Source organism: Sceloporus occidentalis, unplaced genomic scaffold (assembly GCF_023333645.1).
Source record: "Sceloporus occidentalis isolate IW3139 unplaced genomic scaffold, rSceOcc1.0.p SCAF_282, whole genome shotgun sequence".
Classification (NCBI taxonomy): Eukaryota; Metazoa; Chordata; class Lepidosauria; order Squamata; family Phrynosomatidae; genus Sceloporus; species Sceloporus occidentalis.
The window spans coordinates 488,892-502,906 of NW_028317262.1; the positions used below are offsets into that span (position 1 = coordinate 488,892).

Here is a 14,015-nt window from a genome sequence, read left to right on the forward strand (position 1 = left end):
TTATATTGGCCCTGCAAGTATTTACAACGCTACGGAATTTGATGGCGATATATATAAAACAATAAATAATTATTATTATTATATGTTACACTCCTTAATCATTTTGTGGCCGTCCTTTGCACATTTTCTAGTTCCATAATGTCCTTTTTAAGGAACGGTGGCCAGAATTGCATATTCAAGGTGAGGTCTTACCATTTACCTGTAAAGAGGCAGATGGTATCCTCCTCCCGTGAATATTATTCACGCCAATATCTTATTAGCCTTTGTGGCTGCTGACTGGCATTGTGCACCGTTTCCAATCTCTGGGTCAAACCCGGAGAGTTCCCCGGTATGGTCATCACATGTAAGCGTAGTCCTGCGAGGTGCGGCATCACGTGTACGCATAGTCCTGCGAGGTGCGTCATCACGTGTACGCAGAGTCCTGCGAGGTGCGTCATCACGTGTACACAGAGTCCTGCGAGGTGCAGCATCACGTGTACACATAGTCCTGCGAGGTGCGTCATCACGTGTACGCAGAGTCCTGCGAGGTGCGGCATCACGTGTACGCAGAGTCCTGCGAGGTGCGTCATCACGTGTACACAGAGTCCTGCGAGGTGCAGCATCACGTGTACACATAGTCCTGCGAGGTGCGTCATCACGTGTACGCAGAGTCCTGCGAGGTGCGGCATCACGTGTACACAGAGTCCTGCGAGGTGCGTCATCACGTGTACACATAGTCCTGCGAGGTGCAGCATCACGTGTACGCAGAGTCCTGCGAGGTGCGGCATCACGTGTACGCAGAGTCCTGCGAGGTGCGGCATCACGTGTACGCAGAGTCCTGCGAGGTGCGTCATCACATGTACGCAGAGTCCTGCGAGGTGCGGCATCACGTGTACACAGAGTCCTGCGAGGTGCGGCATCAAGTGTACGCGTAGTCCTGCGTGGTGGGTCATCACGCGTACGCAGAGTCCTGCGTGGTGTGTAATGGGCATCGTCCACACAATGTTGCTCGTGATCCAGAAGTTTGGGGGATGAGGCAAGCCGGTGGTGCCACCGGACCCCAGGGCTAAAACATGGCACCAGGCACAACAGGTGTAGTGTCCTTCAAAAATGGAGACAGGATTTGGGACACGCCCGGGCCATATGGCAGGAGCCATTAACATAGGGCTGTAACCCTCCGGCGGCCATTACAAAGGCCACCCCGCCTGGTCTTACTGGTCCCAGTGAGCTTTATACTGGTCTGAATGTGGGACGCAGGCAGGCGTAAAAGGCGTGTATATAAAGCACACGCGTGTGTCCCCTGCAGGCATTGGCGGGGATTTCAGAGCGCTGACCCCTTAAACTAGACCGTTTCTCTTTAATTCTTGGCAATTAATTATATGCGGAAAGAACTGCCATTTTAAAATGGGGTTATTGTTAAGTGTAAGTAATTCCCTCTGCTTTATCTCCTCTCCATCTTACTGCCTGATGATCTCTGTTCATCTTTCTACATATAAATATAAGGGAAAGAGGAAAAATGGCGGCCATTCTGTGGGCGGGAAAACAGACTCTCTAACCCATCAGTAATGTAAACTTTAATCCACCAACAAGATGGCGGCTACTGCTGCCTGTACAATCGACACTGTAACTCCAGTTACTCGGCGTTTCTTCCACTTACCGGAAGCTGTTTCTGGGGATTATTTGCAGATTCCTCTCTATCCCCGCGGAGTTCCGACACGAATAAACCCCTCGGGATGAGAAAGGATTTTAAATACCGGGAGAATGGGTGTCTGCCCATATAAACAATGGCGGCCGCTAAGGCGATCCATGAAAGTAACGTCACTTCCGCTGCACGGTAGTCGAGGAAAAGAGGTGAGTGCCGGTTTTACACAACGGGGTGAATGGGGCGTACACAGGGGCAGCTAGAGGGGGTAAATCACGTAGTTACCCCTCCACCCCCTATACTGCAGGGGCAGCACTTAGTAACCCCATCCATCCTCCATACTGCAGGGGGCAGCACTTAGTAACCCCATCCATCCTCCATACTGCAGGGGGCAGCACTTAGTAACCCCATCCATCCTCCATACTGCAGGGGGCAGCACTTAGTACCCCCATCCTCCATACTGCAGGGGCAGCACTTAGTAACCCCTCCATACTGCAGGGGGCAGCAGTTAGTTACCCCTCCATACTGCAGGGGGCAGCACATAGTTACCCCTCCATCCCCCATTCTGCAGGGGGCAGCACTTAGTTACCCGCCCCTAAACTGCAGGGGGCAGCATTTAGTTACCCCTCCATCCCCCATACTGCAGGGGGCAGCATTTAGTTACCCCTCCAATCCCCTCCTACTGCAGGGGGCAGCACTGACTTCTAACGGGTATGTGAAACGTACACACGTCCTGGACACCAGCTCGGGGTCAGCTGGGGTATTTGGGCAAATCATAGATTGTTAATGTACTCGGTGCAGTGCAGTTATAGACGGACATTATGATGGCTGACCGGCTGCACTGTACAGAGGAATCTCTTACTCATCTGGGGGCAGAACAAAAAATGCTGGGGCCCCCAGCTCCTCCTACATGCACGCAATAACATACTTATAGACGTACTAACATGCTTACACGCACACACAGCTGCGCACTAACACGCACACATTAATGTAATAACCATGGCACTCTCATCTCGCCTGTCACGCATCACTCCCATAACACATCACTCTCATCTCACCTATCACACATCACTACCGTAACACGTCACTCTCATCTCACCTATCACTCCCGTAACACGTCACTCTCATCTCACCTATCACACATCACTACCGTAACACGTCACTCTCATCTCACCTATCACACGTCACTCCTGTAACACGTCACTCTCATCTCACCTATCACACATCGCTACCATAACACTTTACTCTCATCTCACCTATCACACATTGCTACCTTAACACGTCACTCTCGTCTCACCTATCACACATCACTCCCGTAACACGTCACTCTCATCTCGCCTATCACGCATCACTCCCATAACACGTCCCTCTCGTCTCACCTATCACTCCCGTAACACGTCACTTTCATTTCACCTATCACACATCACTACCGTAACACGTCACTCTCATCTCACCTATCACACATCACTACCGTAACACGTCACTCTCATCTCACCTATCACACATCGCTACCATAACACTTCACTCTCAGCTCACCTATCACACGTCGCTACCGTAACACGTCACTCTCATCTCACCTATCACACATCACGCCCATAACACATCACTCTCATCTCACCTATCACGCATCACTCCCATAACACGTCCCGCTCGTCTCACCTATCACACATCGCTACCATAACACGTCACTCTCATCTCACCTATCACACATCGCTACCATAACACTTCACTCTCAGCTCACTTATCACACGTCACTACCGTAACACGTCACTCTCATCTCACCTATCACACATCGCTACCATAACACTTTACTCTCATCTCACCTATCACACATTGCTACCTTAACACGTCACTCTCGTCTCACCTATCACACATCACTCCCGTAACACGTCACTCTCATCTCGCCTATCACGCATCACTCCCATAACACGTCCCTCTCGTCTCACCTATCACTCCCGTAACACGTCATTCTCATCTCACCTATCACACATCGCTACCGTAACATGTCACTCTCATCTCACCTATCACACATCACTCCCATAAAACGTCACTCTCATCTCACCTATCACACATCGCTACCATAACACTTCACTCTCATCTCACCTATCACACATCACTCCCATAAAACGTCACTCTCATCTCACCTATCACACATCACGCCCACTAATGCCCAGGGTCCTCAATGCTTTTGCGTTGGGATTCTTCTAACACTAAACTGCAGCTGCCTCCCCATTCATCTAATTGCTTTGCTCTGAGAGCCGTTTTTATAATACAATATATTCTGTTCCTGGTTACGCCAAGGATTAACGGACGGACGGACAGGACGGACACGATGATCAACAGGAACCGGGTGGCCGAGAGGATCCTGGACCTCACTCTGGAGATCCTGTCTCTGCTGATTGGAGAGGTGAGAGGTAGACACTTTATTTTACTGAGCCAAGCAGCCGGAGATCTGATAATCTGTTTGGTCTCAACAGCGTTTGAGGGAGTGCAGAAAGTGTATTGAATTATACATATTCCAGGGCTAAGTGATGATATCTGCTGGCATTATGTGTTTCTCACGCTGTGTAGGATTATATTATTATGAAGAAACGTGGTGGCCCCGTCATGTGTAAAAGGAGTCACTATGTGTGTAACGGGTACACCAGGACCCGGAGCCCCAACCCGAAGCCTCCACCTCACTCGCTGACCCAAGAGAGGAACCGCGAGCAGAAGATCCTGGAACTGACCAACAAGATGATGTCCCTGCTGACTGGAGAGGTGAGCGCTGCTGGGAACGGGACGTTATACAGTAACACCGAGGCGTGTGTCTGGATGGTGACGGCTCATTGTGTGTCTCAGGTTCCTGTGAGGTGTGATGATGTCACCGTCTATTTCTCCATGGAGGAGTGGGAGTATTTAGAAGGACACAAGGAGCTTTACAGGGACGTGATGATGGAGACCCACCAGCCCCGCGGCTCTCCAGGTAATACGATGACCGATCTCTGGCCTGTTTGTCACAAGCAGTGCTGTCTCCGTGATCTTCAGGTGGATTAATATCTAGAGTTGGGTTTCATTTCTTTTTTTTTTTATGCCAGTAGCTGAATCTGCCTGCGGCGACATCTTCATTAATTCCGGGGATTGTGAGAATGAAGAGAAACGCGATCTTCTTCAAACAGACCCTCAGAATGTGAATATAGAAAGTGTGACGACGAGCAAGTCTTTGGAAGATATTACAGGGCAGTCAGACCGCGACACTCACACATCACAAGAACCTGCGCGGCGGGCTCCTGCTCAAACATCGCCGACCCCCGTCACGCAGGAAGATCCGGCAGATACTCCGACAGAACCCGCGCCCGCGGACTGCACTCCGTCTCATGTTAACGAGGATGCGGCTTCCCGCGATGAGGGTGACATATCAGACGGGGAGGCTGATTATATAGCAGACTGCATCACAGGGCAGACGCAGAGACGGTGGGATACGGGGCAGAAGTCGTTCTCGTGTTCAGAATGCGGGAAATATTTTACTGAGAGCTCAGCTCTTGCCCGTCATCAGAAGACTCACACAAGAGAGCGGCCATTTTTATGTTCTGTCTGCAGGAAAACCTTTACCTCTAACTTCGCTCTCGTTACCCACCAGCGGATTCACACGGGAGAGAAACCGTTCGCGTGTCCGGAATGCGGAAGACGTTTCAATCAAAGCTCGAACCTCGTTCTGCATCTGAGGATCCACACGGGAGAGAAGCCTTATTCCTGCTCCGAGTGCGGGAAGAGATTTTCTCACGGTCCGCACCTCACTAAACACCAGCGGATCCACACCGGAGAAAAGCCCTATTCATGCTGGGAGTGCGGGAAGAGATTTCGGTTAAAGTCGGCTATGGTTGGTCATCTGAGAACCCACACGGGAGAGAGACCGTTCTCCTGTTCTCAATGCGGGAAATCTTTTACCCAGAGTAGCGGTTTATATAAACATCGTAAAAAAAGTCACAGTTATGACATCACAGTGTCAGATTTAAATGAAAGCTGAATATAGCTGAAGGTTTTTTATTAAATTATTTTTAATTTGTCATACAGCATACAATAAAAGAGGAGGATTCATGCCCGTGTCACTTATAGGCTTATATATGACCTTGGGATTACAAAAAAAGTGAATTAAAAGATCCCCATTCAGTGAAGCGTCTACTTATGCCTCAAGGATTATAAATGGATTACCTATTAGGAGCATGTTGGTGCCGTGACGGAGGGTGTATTATTTCTTTTTTTAAATTCTTTTCCCATCTAATTAAAATTGAGCAGAAGAAAAACAGAAGCCCCCCCGCCAGGGCCTGTCCCCTTTAATAATTTCTGATTTATAGACAAGCTGGGGTTAAATCAGGCGATGAGGACCACGATCAGTAAACAAAGCAGGGGTGATTAATCAAAAACAGCTTGGGGGCAGAGATGGCACAGGCAAGCTGTTTGAGGGCACTGACAAGCTGGAGGAACAGATATGCTGTTTGGAGGCAAAGGTTGCCTCACTATCTGCGTTTGCCAACGCAATTGGTAGCAATTTCTAAGGCTGCCTGCGCCTGGAAGTAGTTACTTCTGGATTAAATTGTGTGCCAGGCCGACGATAGTCGTGTTACATAAGGAGATGTTCACCTCTTCCCTGAATCGGTGCGTTCAGAGGTTTATTTCTCACGTTCAAAGTCAGACTCCATAACCCCTTCGTGACAAAGGCTGATTCTATTTTTTGTACCCTTCGTGACAATGGCTGTTTTATCGTTTCTGCGGTGTTTGTGTTTAGCTGTAATTTTCTCTCAACCAATTTACTAAACCCACACAAGTTATATATTGTTTTTTTCAGGACAAGAAGGGCTTTCTTCAGACACCATAATTTTTTATATATGATGTAATTTTCTATAATAAAAATAATAAAATATGACGAAAAATTGAAAAAAAAAAAAAAAAATTCTCACTTTTATTTGAAAAATCTTTTATTCATCATAAAAAACTACTGAAAAAACCTGCTAAATAGATTCTACTATTTGTCCCGAGTTTAGAAATACCCAATGTTTTTATGTTTTTTTGCTTTCTTCTACACGTTATGGGGCAATAAGTACAAGTAGCGTTTTGCTATTTCAAAACCATTTTTCTCTGAATCTGGTAATTCTGTCTCCATGTGGTATTTGGGGCATCTTTGAAGCCAGCAAATTAAATTTACCCCACCAAACCATATATTTTTGAAAACTAGACACCCCAGGGTATTTTAGATGCTGATAGTTTAACCCTTTCCATGCACTAATCCTACCACCAACCCTTGTCAAAGTTTGTGATAGTAATTGTTTTTGCTGTTTTTTAAACATACTTTGTACTTCAGGTGTAAAATTACAGCTCCTGGTATGTTGTTGCTGTCACACAATACCCCGATATGTGTTCAGCAACATCTCCTGAGTACATTGATACCCCACATGCATGGGTTTGTCAGATTGTTTGGGGGCAAAAGGGCCAAATTTGGAACATGCCTCCTCAGCCGTATACCGCTGCATGGCAACAATTGCAGCAAAAATAGTGGGGAAGGAAAGGGTTAATGGCTCTAATAAAAAAAATTAAAAAAACCCTAAAAAAAAAGTAAAAAAAAATGTAAAAAAAAAGAACCCCAAAAACAATTGCCACTATGCAAGATCACTGTTTATGCAGTGATCAATGGCAATGAAGGGGTTAATATTAAATGGGTGGCTCTTATAAGAGCCTTTGGATCAATATATATAAATATTATTGAGAATACCTAAAAACACACCGATCTGTCTCTCTCCCTCACTAGAAGCAAGTGAAGGAGGGAGGCAGATCCAATACTGATCAAAGGCAATGTTTAGAAAACATTGCCTTTGATTTAGCAAATCATGATCACTCTTATGAGTGATCTGACCACTAGGGGTGTTATTCACTGGATGTCCATGACATCCAGCAACACCCCCCCCCCCCCGATGATGACAGCAGGCTCCGCCCCCGGCTTGATGGGCGCCGCCATCTTGAAACACCGCATGTGTTTCGAAGACGCCGGCACCGGGAAGGTAAGTTGAGCATTTAGGAAGCGATCGCGAGTCGCTTTCTTTGCTAAACAGGTGTTGCAAAGATGCCTCGATACTGAGGCATCTTAGCAACACCAGCTAAGCAAAGGAAGCGACTCGCGATCGCTTCCTAAACCCGTTTTTCGGCGGCGGGCGCCGCCATGTTTGAAAGACGTGCAGGCTTTCAAACATGTTTTTTTATTTGCTCCTAGGAGCGATCGGGGGGGGCCGGGAATGTTTTTTTTGGTGTTGCTCAATGCCTCGATGTCGAGGCATTAGAGCAACACCGTTTGAGTGAAAAAAAATCGATCACGGATCGATTTTTTCACCCGTTTAAAGACGTGCCGGTCCTGGCACGTCAATTGTCATAATCGTCACGATTTTCGGTGACGTGCCCGGACCGGCAATTGTCATCAAGGGGATAAGAGTGTCGCTTAGCGCCATTATGTTTAAGGTTTGAAGAGCAGGAACGCTGCCAAGATATATGTGAAATGCATCGGCAGATGCACAGAGCGATAAAACCCAGAGAGGAACACAGAGCTCTGCAGGATCAGACTCAGGTTCCAGCATCTAAACAGGAATCAGATCAGCCCTCCTGGAGCACGGCTTCTGTCTGATGGGGGGGGGGGGGTGAATCCCTGGGATTCAGGGCCCTAAGGTGGAGAATTAGGGATATGGCCCGGGGCAGCCGATCAGAAGCCGCTACCATACGGCTGCAACTCTCCCAAAGCCATCACAAAGACCATCCCCACCTGGTGTTACTGGTCCCAGTAAGCTCCATACTGGTTTGAGTCTGGGAGACGTCCAGAAGTACCGTATTTGCTCGATTAGAAGACGCCCCTGATTATAAGACGACCCCTCAAAATCTGAATATTTAGGAAAAAAGTTTTACTAGTAAGTAATTCATGTAAACTATTCTTTTCATATTTAATAAAAACGATGATTGAGAAAAGTGCATTTTTTGTTTTTATTCCCACTGCTCTGTCATAGAAGCCCCAGAGGAAGTGCCGGCAGAAGCGGAGGTTGTCTGTGGGCATCACACAGGCGTTCACCGGCTGCCAGAGAGGGGGATCCGGGTCCCTGCAGCGCTGCCGGGGATCTGGATCTTAGTCAAAACTGATCATAAGACGACCTCGAATATAAGACGAGGGGTGATTCGCTCTGAAAAAATATGGCAATGATTTTATATAAAGGTGTGACTTCCTTCCATTCCATGTATATAAAGCGCACGTGTGTCTCCTGCATGCTTTGACGGGGGTTCAGATCCTTGACCACATAAACTAAGACTTTTCTCTGTGATTCGGAGCAATTATTACCTCCATCTTAAAATGGGGTTATTGTAACTGCCACTAATTCCCTCTATCTCCTCTGTCCCCGGGTGGAGGGCTTCTTCGATCGGAGCTTCTCACCCCTCTTACAAGCCCCGGTTTAGACACAGTCTAGATCAGAAGCGCTCTAATACTAAACTACCCCAGCGATCTTAGACCGCTCGTTACGCTCTGTAGACCCCCCCCCCATTCACAGGGGGACCCACAAACCGTCCATTACACAAACGATTTAATCTATGACTTCTTTGTGTAGTCTTTGCAAGGGAAGAGCTCCTCCTCTTCTGGGGAGAGGCTTTGTGAAGGGGTGAGGAAAGAAGAAGGTGACCCTGAGACCCGGGTAATGGCGACCTCTAGGGTGAACTGGACTCCAGTCTCATACGGCACTGATGTGCGGCCCCCATGTGGGATCCACAAATCAGTTACCCCTCCATCCCCCATACTGCAGGCCCTAGCTGGGGGCGACAGCAGCAAACCCACAACAGCTGCCAGAGCAAAGGGCACTTAAAGAGATTCCCAGAGACAGGTAGGTCACAGACATGCACCAGCCTACCCGAAAACACTTTGAGGCTTTCAATTCAAGGGCCGTGGTCAAAGCAGCGGTCAAAACAACTGACTGCTTGGTCATCTTATCGCTGTTTCCTTCTCCATGATTGAGAAGGAGCCTGTGACGGCCCCGGGTTAATCGGTGCTGAGGTGAAAGTTGCTGGTGAAACATTTCCCGCACTCGGACCTCGGATATAGTTTCTCTCCTGTGTGAGTCCGCTGATGGAGAGTAAAAGCAGAGGACTGTGTGAAAGATTTCCCGCACTCGGAGCAGGAAGAAGGCTTCTCCGTGGTGTGACTTCGGAGACATCTCTCACACGTTTCCAAACTCACGGAAATGGTTTTCCACCCGTGTGAGTCCGCTGGTGGGCTACACAATCCGACCTTCGTTTATAACATTTTCCGCAGTCTGAACAGGAATAAGGCTTCTCCCCGGTGTGAACTCTAAGATGTTCAGCAAGCTGAGGGTTTCTGTTAAAACATTTCCCGCACTCAGGACATGCAAAGGGCTTCTCCCCGGTGTGATTTCTGAGATGTTCAGCAAGCTGAGAGTTTCTGTTAAAACGTTTCCCGCAGTCTGAACAGGAATAAGGCTTCTCCCCGGTGTGAATCCTAAAGTGCTGAAGAAGGTCCCAGTTCCTGCTGAAACGTTTTCCGCACTCAGAACATGGAAATGGTTTTTCACCCGTATGAGACAGCTGGTGGCGTATGATATGGGACTTGTGTTTGAAGCTTTTCCCGCACTCTGAACAGGAATAAGGCTTCCCACCTTTGTGAATACGCTGATCCCTAATGTGCTGAGAGTTAGAACTTTTCTCACAGCCCAGAGAGGAGACCGCCGATCTATCATGGATGGTCTGATGTAGAAGATCAGAGTCTCTGGTAAACCGTTCCTGACACTCGGGGCAGCTACATGTAACCTCATCGGGGGGCGTTTCACACTGAAAATGTGTGTTACTGGTTTGGGTTTTATCAGTAGAAGTAGATCCCTTGGGTTCGGTTGGGATCCAATAATCTTCATTGGAAGCGGATTCCTCCTTTACGTGGACAGACGTATTATCCCCCCCGTCGTGCTCTGTGTGCGTATCGGGGGCTGAGACATTTCCGTCTTCATCTGAGGGGGGTCCGTCCTCATTACGAGTCGATGTGAGCTCTGTCTGTGGAGACTCCGCCGGGTCACAAATGTCTGTCTCTTCACATGAGGCGGATTCCTCCTTAATAAAATGAGACGTCTTACAGTCCAGCGGAGAATTAGGGGCTCGATCTCTGACCTCGGACGCGTCTGTCGGAGAGAAATCATCAAATTAAGTGAAGCGGCCGCTTTCCCAAACAAGCAGATTTCGGAGGCTCTGAAATGTCAGGTTCACCTCAGTAAAGCTCAGTGGCAGTCTGTGGCAGAGTCAACATGGCCTGATCAATTCCCTGACCTGAAGTTCTCTACATTCTTCTCCCACACTATTCTAATGGCTACCTAAACCAATCAACATCAAGCAGCAGGAAGTGGCACAATAAGTTAGAAAGTCTCCCTTAAACGATAGTGGAGAGAGAACTTCTATTCTCATGATCCGCATTATTACTCCTCCTCATTAAGTTAAGATGGCCGCTGCTATAGGATACGTGTAAGAGGTTTTTCCTTTACACACACATATATATATATATATATATATATATATATATATATATATATAGTAAAGCTGCCTTAATATCTACACACAGACCGCAGGGATTAAACCTCTTACCCGGAGAGCCGCGGGGCTGGTGGGTCTCCATCATCACGTCCCTGTAAAGCTCCTTGTGTCCTTCTAAATACTCCCACTCCTCCATGGAGAAATAGACGGTGACATCATCACACCTCACAGGAACCTGAGACACACAATGAGCCGTCACCATCCAGACACACGCCTCGGTGTTACTGTATAACGCCCCGTTCCCAGCAGCGCTCACCTCTCCAGTCAGCAGGGACATCATCTTGTTGGTCAGTTCCAGGATCTTCTGCTCGCGGTTCCTCTTGTGGGTCAGCGAGTGAGGTGGAGGCACCGGGCTGGGGCTAATGTTGGCCGGTCCGTGGTTATTGGGCTTTCTCATTATCATATAGTCCTAACAGAGATAGAGAGACTTTCAAACTCTTTGATTGGTTGAACCTCTGCTGTCCGGCTGATTTTGCAAAATAAGACTCCACCAATTTTGTGTTCCTTTGACTACAAAACAACCTCACTGAGTTAAAAGATACGGTATAACCATTTAGCAGATCATGCCCAGTATATCAGAGTTTAGGGGGAACCGTTCTGAGGAGCCCGGGTGATGCTGCCGCCAGCATCCAGTTCTCCATCTATCTTCCTACTCTCTTCAAGCTCACATTTAGGTTTAAGTGACGCTTCTGTGTACCGTATTGTCCAGATTATAGGACACCCCGCACTTTAACTTTTTAATGTGGGGGTGGGGCGTACAATCGGGGTTTAGCGCAGGGATGGGCAATTCTTATCACCCGATGTCCGCGACATGCAATTCCAGGCACCAGTTTTTTTCTTTTTCATTTAGCCCTGCTGTGGGTAAGCAGCAGGGTTAGGATCCAGATTGCCCGCAGCCCTGCAGGGGTCCTGGACCCTTCTGTCTGGCAGCCGGTGGAGGTCTATGAAGGAGCGCCGGCGATACATGACCTTCCGGCGCTCCGCCAGAGAAACCCAGCGGAGGTTGTCTGAGCACATTGTGCAAACGTCCACCGGCTGCCAGAGATGCGTATCCCCCGCAGCGCTACAGGGGACCTGTATCCTCCTCTCTGGCAGCCGGTGAAGGTCTAGGCGATGCACGCAGACAACTTCGGCGGTTGTGCATCGCTCAGGCGTCCACCGGCTGCCCCGCTAGATGCATTGGTAAGTCTGGGGGGCAGAGTGGCAAATCTAGGGGGCAGGGGGGTATGTCTATAAGTAAGCTGCATTATGAATTAAGGGGGGACCTTAAAATGGCTATTGGTTTTCCAAATTTCTGTTTGTATATAACCTATGCTGACTTACTGCTTAACCCCTTAACGTCCATTGCCGGGTCAGGCACGTCATGCAAAATGGTCACTTAACGACCTATGACGTGCCTGACATGTCATCAGACTTAAACAAGCTTAGAAAGTGATCAACGATCACTTTCTAAGCTTAAACGGTGTTGCTGTAATGCCTCGATGTCGAGGCATTCAGCAACACCGAGATCGGCATGATGGGCCATGTCTGGCCCCTCCCCGGGGCGTCAACAGCCGCCATACATTGTATGGCGGCGGACGCCCGTTTTAAAAGCGTTTAGGAGGCGATCAACGATCACCTCCTAAACTTCAATGGTGTCGCTGGAATGCCTCGATCAGGAGGCATCCAGCGACACCAAACACGTACCTCTTGATGGACTGTGACCGCACCGGAGAGCGGTCACAGCCGCAGCTGCACGCAGTCTTCACCATCCGCAAGATGGCGGCGGCCCGGGAAAAAAAAATAATAAAGTTGAAAAAGTTCGCTAGACAGTCTCCAGACCCTCTAGAGAACTCTGGCTCCACTTGCAGGTTGAATACAGGTACTGCATTCAACCATACAAGTCAATGGAGCCCAGCTTTCTAATCACTATGTGATTAGTAAAATATAAACAAAAAAAAATATGTAAAAAAAAAAAAAAGGAAAAAAAGAAAAAGCTTAAAAAAAACATGGTAACATTTAAAAATTATTATGCTTTAGAGGAACTATCCAGTTCCAGCAAAATGTAAAAAAAAAAAGTCCAAAAAGAGTAAAATAAATAAAATAAAAAAATAAAGTTTATTATTATGAGCAAGTGCTAAAATTAGCGCTGTATCTTCCCAAAAATCCTGACGTGGAAAAATGTAAATAAAAGCATTTCAAATACCCAAGGGGTGTCTAATTTAAAAAAATGAATGGTTTGATGGGGTAAATTGGAGTGGCCGGGCTCAAAGATAGGGCATAGGCACAGACTGACCGAAATGGCGGGAAAAAAGCGCACTTCCAAAATGTGGCATTTTAACCTCAAACACCTACATGTGGGGTATGACTGAACTCGGGAGATGTTCCTGAACACATATTAGGGTGTTGTTTGATAGTGACGTATACCTGGAGCTATAAATTTATACCCAAAGTACAATTTGTGTGAAAAAAATACAAAAAAAAATACTACCACAAAGTGTGGCAAAGGCTGGTGGTATAATCTGATGCATGGAAAGGGTTAAATACTACCATTTTAAGTACCTTGGGGTGTCTAGTTTTCAAAAATATATGGTTTTATGAGGTAAATTGTAGTGGCCAGGCTCAAAGATAGGGCATAGGCACAGACTGACCAAAATAGGGGAAAAAAAGCGCACTTCCCAAATGTGGCCTTTTAACCCCAAACAGCAGTCAAACCCATGCATGGGTGGTATCACTGTACTCGAGAGATGTTATTGAACACATATTAGGGTGTTGTTTGATAGTGACGTATACCTGGAGCTATAAATGTATACCCAAAGTACAATTT

General features: G+C 47.5%; 1 protein-coding gene across 1 annotated transcript in view; it reads left to right on the forward strand.

Annotated features, from left to right (window-relative positions):
* LOC149275522 (uncharacterized) overlaps nucleotides 1-914 on the forward strand; it is a 37,458-nt gene extending 36,544 nt beyond the window's left edge. Inside the window, exon 14 of the mRNA XM_089504641.1 lies at nucleotides 717-914. Within this exon, the coding sequence (XP_089360767.1) occupies nucleotides 717-914 (198 nt within the window). The remainder of the gene's footprint in view (nucleotides 1-716) is intronic.
* The last annotated feature ends 13,101 nt before the right edge of the window (nucleotides 915-14,015 follow it).